The sequence below is a fragment of the Mycetomoellerius zeteki genome, unplaced genomic scaffold (assembly GCF_001594055.1).
Source record: "Mycetomoellerius zeteki isolate Tzet28-1 unplaced genomic scaffold, Tzet1.0 scaffold91, whole genome shotgun sequence".
Taxonomy (NCBI): domain Eukaryota; kingdom Metazoa; phylum Arthropoda; class Insecta; order Hymenoptera; family Formicidae; genus Mycetomoellerius; species Mycetomoellerius zeteki.
In genome coordinates, this window is record NW_017257947.1 from 234,377 (window position 1) to 240,989 (window position 6,613).

Below are 6,613 nucleotides of genomic sequence, written 5' to 3' on the forward strand. Positions count from 1 at the left end.
CCCTGGATAACTCAACATCGTTTCATTTGTTGTCCCAACATTTGCTCGACATAGTTACATACGCGGAGAACGCGAAGATATTCCTTTGTGGAAACAAAAGTGACTTGGAAAGCGTCGCGCCACAAGTCACAGACGCAGAGATGGAACAATTCTGGTACTCATAATTTTTAATAGCTTCCTTGTGTGTGTGTGTGTGTGTATTCTCCAAAACTTTTAGAGTAAATCTCACTTTGAAGAGTAAAATCTCACTCTTAAAGATTGAAAAAACTGCGCTATTCTTTTTTAAAACTGGCTAAATGTTTACTTTTTAGAATGAGATTCCTACCACTGTAAAAGTTTTAGAGAGTATGCTTCTTTTATATAATTAAAAAAAAAATTAAATCTTCTAGCGAACAATGCCATAACTTGATTTCGGGGATATACAAAACATCGTGCAAAACTGGCGAAGGCGTAAACGAGATGTTTGAGGATATAGCGCAACATCTGGTCGAGGCGAATCGATCGCGAATGGAACTTCACGAGATGGACAAGGATCGATTTAAGATTTCATATGTCGACGAAGCAACCGACCCATCGTGTTTGTGCTAATTTGTAATTGACATTCGTTGACACGACATACACTCTCTGAGAATCTCTAAAGCTTAAGGGAAACATAAGGGAAAACCGAATGAAATCTTTTATATTGAGCACTTATCACACGTGACTTTCCTATGAGGGAAAGTTGCGTCTCGCAGAGCAAGGGAGAAACCATGAACGTGATATACGTAACATGTACACAAGTTGCGCGCCACGATCGGATCAGATCTAGGATAACGCGACGGCAAAACAACTTTCTCGATTGAAAATTTATTACAGGTTGCGAAATTATATCTTAATCGATTAGGCTTGATCTATTAATATGATTTACACGATCGGTATTATATTATACACTTGATAAATATACATACTATATCTATTTAAGTTTGTAAAGGTTACACGATAACCAGGCACTAGTGCTGAGTCCATTTGATAGTCTTCAAATCGATACCATCTTCCACCATCTCCCACAGTGGGCTACAAAAAAATAAAAATATTAAAATTTTGGTACGTTTTCACGGTTAATAGATGCATATCAGACGTTAGAGAAATAGAGAGAAATAATAATCACGATCTCATAAAACGTCCAACGATAAAGTCGTTCCCTCCGCGAAACGAGATTTCAACCGTTTCAAATTGTAAAGGTATAACGCCAAAATATAACGTGTACGTAAATCTAACATAGTTCCTTCACCACATCTCATACTCTCGAAATAAACGTTTGATAATTGATGAATGTATTACCTCATCTCCCGAAGTCGCTTTACATGCTGTATCGTATTATCCGCCGTGTAATCGACTTCCTCGAACGTTGTAAATCGCCCGATGCCGAATCTAGTTAAACAAGTCGCAAGTTACATCGATAAAATATGAAATTGCTAAGACACATTCGGAAACAACACTCGAATAGCTCACCGAATTTAACATTTGGTGAACAAATATAAAACGACACATAGAAGCATTCGAATGGTATTTTCAACGCTTCATAATGGCCGTATTCCAATACACTGTTAATATTGAAAACCTATGTTCACGTCACGTATTACAGATTTTTGATATTGGTAGTGTATACTGGAACACAACCGTAGACTAATGATCAGCAAAGTTCCTTTATCCCAAAGTATATACCTGATACTGGAATGTGCCAGATCTTCTGAAGCACCGATTGCTCTGAGCACGTAGCTGGGTTCCAAGCTCGCGCTGGTACAAGCCGAACCGCTGCTCAATGCCACGTCCTTCAAAGCCATCAATAATGATTCACCCTCTACGCACGCGAACGATAGATTCACGCAGCCAGGATACCAGGCTATGGGATCTCCGTTTCGCACGACTTGCGACAAATTTGACGTTATCTTTTCGATCAGGTGATTCGACAGCGTGTTGATGTATCTGTGATCGTACTGAAAAAAATATACAGTGTAGATTTTAATAACTCAAATGCATCAATTAATATGAAGCAGAACTTTTTTCACTTACGTCCATTTCTGTCTGCGCTAACTCACAAGCAGCACCCAACCCTACAGCCAAGGGTGCCGGCACAGTACCGCTTCTCATCCCTCTTTCTTGCCCACCACCGCTTTGCAATGGTTCTACGCGCACTCGCGGCCTTCTTCTAACGTACAGGGCTCCAATACCTAAATGTAGAATAGATAAATAAAGACTGTAGATGCAGCGAGCTTTTTTATGAATGTAGAATAATTTTTATAACTTATTGAAATGAAAATTGTATTAGACAAGAGATCATATAATTTCTAATATACAACTTCTAAAAACATGTTGATTTTTTTATAATTATTTATGATGTCTACTATCTAAACTAATATATACAAAAGAAATAAGGATATTATTTTTTGTGTAATAGTAAATTATAATTATACAAAATTACCTTTTGGACCATACAACTTATGACCACTGATAGACATCAAATCAATATTCATAGTGTTAACATCAACTGGCACTTTGCCTATGGCTTGCGCAGCATCTGTGTGAAAAAAGACCTTTTTCTTCCTGTATAATAAGTAAAAAGTAAATAGAATTAAAAAATAATTATATATATATGTATATAAAACGGGATATATATGGTACTAAAATCTTGATGCTCACCTACAAATGGTACCAATTTCTTCAATAGGCTGTTTAACGCCAATCTCGTTATTTACCATCATTATAGAAACTAGTGATGTGGATGGCTTAATGGCTGCTTCCAATTCGTTGAGGTCAATAAGACCGTTTGATTTTACAGAAATGTATGTTACATCAAATCCTTCACCTTCCAGGGCTCTACATGAATCCAATACGCACTTGTGTTCCTAGATAAAAGCAGCTAATTGTAGATTCACTTAAGAAAAAAAAATTAAGACTCATAAAAATTTCTCACTGTCTGGGTTGTCACAATATGAGTTTTCTTGGATTTGTAGAACCTTGCTACGCCTTTTACAGCAATATTATTGCATTCTGTTGCTCCGGATGTAAATATCACTTCCTTTTTGTCCGCTCCTATTAGATTTGCGACTTGCTATTAAAAGCAGACAAGTAATCTTTTAGATTGGACAGCCATATAATATGTAAGAATCTGTAAATTTAAAATATCAACCTGACGAGCATGCTCAACTGCTGCTTCTGATTCCCAACCATACATGTGAGTTCTGGAATGTGGATTACCATGGTATACTGTCAGATACGGCATCATCTTATCTAATACTCGGGGATCCTAGCAATTCATCATTTCGTACATTATTTGCATGTGTACATGAGATTTGTTTTTTATAATTGAATATAATGTACTTTTTGTATTTAAAGTAAAATAAATATATATTTGAAACTTGATGAAAATGAGAAGAAAAACTTAAGTGCAGTATACATGCAATAAAAACACAAACCTATAGGTTGCATCATATGACATCATGTCTCAAACTTACCAATGGAGTAGTGGCTTGAGCGTCCAAGTAAAGGGCTCTACCCTCCATCGGACCCTTTTTATAATCGTCCGTGATAGGAGCTACATTTAAAAAGCGATTATTATTAAAAATCATAAACCTCTCGTCAACATTACTCACATTCATATTCGGCAACCTCTGATAACCGTTGACCGCACGTATGCAAACGGCAATCCTTCGCACGTTGCAGCGCGATGATCAAACTCCTTGTCGATCGAAACATCTTAATTGTCGCCTACAACTGTTCTCATGAAGGTGATCTACGTATTTCCAGAACTCGCATGTTCTAACCTCGCAACAACAGCACAGTATCAGTTAATTGTCGTGTCCCAATAACAGCAGCGAAACAGCGAAACGAGTCGCAACTATACGAACGTTTTTGTGCACTCTGATTGGCTGCCGGGAGGGTTACATGACAATTTACATAAAAAAAGTGGGGATAATATTGGTTGCAACAAAACTCTAAGCACCACAATGAAATTTCATTTTCTACGGATTGGTAACATTGTATAAATTGTAATCAGGTTTGTCGCGTTGCATGCTCCAATATGCTCCTATTATAGCTCCTGTAGAGAGAATATTGGAACATGTAGGCGCTAATTATCTAAGACGATTTAGAATTATAATACTTTATTACATAATAAAATTACTATTAATAAAAACTTATGTGATAATAATTTTGAGATCATTTATTTTCTTCACAAAAGCGCGACAATTTTTTATATAATTTAGGATTTATTTGCTATAAATATTATAAATTGATATAGTTTGTCTTATCACACAAATGCATAATAATTCTCATTAAAACACTTTCACAGATGTCTACATATATTTCTTAGATCATTCTGACCGCTAATATAAATCCATCTAAAATTGTTTTTATTTTATCTCTTTAACTGGTATGAATTATGACATTCAGAGCATAAATCACGTTACGAAAACTCCGTTCGTTTTCATTAAAACTTTCACGTAAGTTCTTTTATATACATATATGTATACATAGATGTATGTATAAGTTTTTCATCAAATATCAGAATCAATGTTATTGCTATATAAATATATCAATATTATCAATCTACACATTGTAAGTAAAAAATAATTAAGATGTAATATTAAAACTGCAATGTAACTGTCGAAAGAAACAAAGATTTCTCTTGCTATATGGAATAGGATTGTTATCAATCAAGTTTTACAACTGCATCATTTTTCAATGGCATTGACAAATTTGTGTGAATTTTAATTTGATATGATCTATAAAGCAGCTTCTAATCTTTTTATTTCTTTCGAGATCTCTATTTTCCGTCCAACTTTGTCAAGTATCTCCTTATCAGGATTTTTCAGCGCACCAGTTTTTATTTTATCCTCTAATACTTCTATTTCTCTAATTTTCTTACGAAGATTTTTTAATCTTTTTTGTGGATCAATTGTCGTTTTCTGCGCTGTGCTTGAATTGTCTTTAGTTACATTGTTTGTTGTGGTTTGTTTTGTAGTAGACAGTGACTTATCAGTACGAGTTGGAACTTCTTTATGAAATTCAGGCTCTGAGATCATGATTTTGGACAATCCTTCGGCAACAGGTTCTACAGCTTTAGATTTATTTTTCTTTTTCTTCTTCTTGGATCCTTCTTGAGTTTTCGCTTGCGTACCAGGTATTACTTTGTTTTTCGCCGCTAGAGCTTCTAACTTGGCTTTATGTTCCGCTATAAATTCTGGACTGGCACCCACAGGATATAAAGGCTTCTTTATCAATTGCTTTCCTTTACTTTCATATCTGCAAAGGGAATAACAGAACAATAGAAATAAAACAAAGTTGGCAAATAATGTTAAGATATTAAAGAACATACGATTACTTACAAAGGAACTTCTTCCTGAGGAATATATCCATCTTTCACACGTCGTTGCTTACGCCATGTACCATCGGGTCGTTGGCTTGCTGGGATAAACGTACCTGAAATAATAATCACACATTTCAATCATAACTATTCAATCTTGACTATATCTTCGCAAAATTTTATTAAATTAAAAAATATCTATAGTTAACGCAAGTACAAGAATTTTAATAAGACAATCAGCTTGGGGACACGCCACGATGAGACACATGAAAATTTAATCGTCTAATTACAGCACGTGAGAAAAGAAATGATCTATTATTATGCAAAACTTATAGTTTTACATTTGTTTACACGATCGAGGTTAGAGCCGGTGCATACCTCATAGGTACACTTCGCGACATAGCGAGTATCTGGTCCTTACCCGTCTCGTCTTTGATGTAAGTCGACGCCATCGCAATTGCTCGTGAGAGCGCGCGTCCGTGAAAAATATAAATAAATGTAAAAAGTCCTCGACTATCCGCGTGCCATCCTGCGTTTTTCCGTATCGTATCGTAACGGAGTTGTACTGAGTCAACTGAGTTGTATTCAGTTGTACCATGTATGGATTACGGAGTCAGAAGTGGAGCAGAGAGCAGAGCCCTCGAGAGTCTTTTCCGCTATCCGCTCCGGTGGCATGCGAATTTTGGTCATGATCTCACCAGGTATCCTGGCAGATGTCGCCCGTAATCCCATTCCGAGTCCAAGATCGACAAGTTCCGAAGTCGAATTTTATCCTGATTTACCGATACTCCGTGCGTTGCTAACTTCTCCACAGAAAACAGTTGAGTGAGGGCTTGCTGCTATTAATGTATTCTTCTAGATCTAAAATTCTGATTGGATGATCTAAAAGAATACACCAATAACAGCGAACGCTCATTCAACTGTTGAGTCCACTGAATGCGCCTATTGGTTGCATTCAGCAACATTTGCAACTGTTGAAAGTTTTCTTCAAGCTGATTAGATTACACTTTTAGATCTAGAAGAGTCCCAGTGAACACAATGTTACATATAACATACATGTAACATGCAATGTCAGCTTAATAAGATAACTGTGCATAACACAATCATAAAACGATTGCAAAATTGTTCCCAAACAACATTCCTATAAGCGCATAATATTATTTAATATGAAGTAATATTTTAGGCATATTCTTAGAATATTAAATGTAACATTTTAATAATATTTTACTAAAATTATATAATATTACATGATATTCTCGAAATATTAAT

The 6,613-nt window shown here is 35.6% G+C and overlaps 3 protein-coding genes across 3 annotated transcripts in view; 1 reads left to right on the forward strand and 2 right to left on the reverse strand.

Moving 5' to 3' along the window:
• The window catches only part of RabX6 (RAS oncogene family member RabX6), a 2,050-nt gene extending 1,066 nt beyond the window's left edge, over positions 1 to 984 (forward strand). Inside the window, exons 3-4 of the mRNA XM_018460041.1 lie at positions 1 to 154; positions 390 to 984. Coding sequence (XP_018315543.1) covers positions 1 to 154; positions 390 to 588 — 353 coding nt within the window. The 3' untranslated portion in view covers positions 589 to 984. The remainder of the gene's footprint in view (positions 155 to 389) is intronic.
• Nfs1 (Nfs1 cysteine desulfurase) overlaps positions 1 to 3,735 on the reverse strand; it is a 4,223-nt gene extending 488 nt beyond the window's left edge. The window contains exons 1-10 of the mRNA XM_018460089.1: positions 3,633 to 3,735; positions 3,495 to 3,574; positions 3,170 to 3,286; positions 2,954 to 3,091; positions 2,680 to 2,885; positions 2,462 to 2,583; positions 2,053 to 2,210; positions 1,705 to 1,976; positions 1,321 to 1,410; positions 948 to 1,053 (exon numbers count right to left, since the gene is read on the reverse strand). Coding sequence (XP_018315591.1) covers positions 990 to 1,053; positions 1,321 to 1,410; positions 1,705 to 1,976; positions 2,053 to 2,210; positions 2,462 to 2,583; positions 2,680 to 2,885; positions 2,954 to 3,091; positions 3,170 to 3,286; positions 3,495 to 3,574; positions 3,633 to 3,735 — 1,350 coding nt within the window. The 3' untranslated portion in view covers positions 948 to 989. The remainder of the gene's footprint in view (positions 1 to 947; positions 1,054 to 1,320; positions 1,411 to 1,704; positions 1,977 to 2,052; positions 2,211 to 2,461; positions 2,584 to 2,679; positions 2,886 to 2,953; positions 3,092 to 3,169; positions 3,287 to 3,494; positions 3,575 to 3,632) is intronic.
• A 1,010-nt stretch (positions 3,736 to 4,745) lies between these two features.
• On the reverse strand, positions 4,746 to 6,083 carry Pym (partner of Y14 and mago). The gene is made up of 3 exons (XM_018460090.1): positions 5,766 to 6,083; positions 5,367 to 5,460; positions 4,746 to 5,283 (listed from the first exon to the last, which is right to left on the reverse strand). Exons 1-3 carry the CDS (start codon positions 5,794 to 5,796, stop codon positions 4,764 to 4,766), a joined length of 645 nt encoding a protein of 214 aa, XP_018315592.1. The 5' UTR covers positions 5,797 to 6,083; the 3' UTR covers positions 4,746 to 4,763.
• Positions 6,084 to 6,613: the final 530 nt, after the last annotated feature.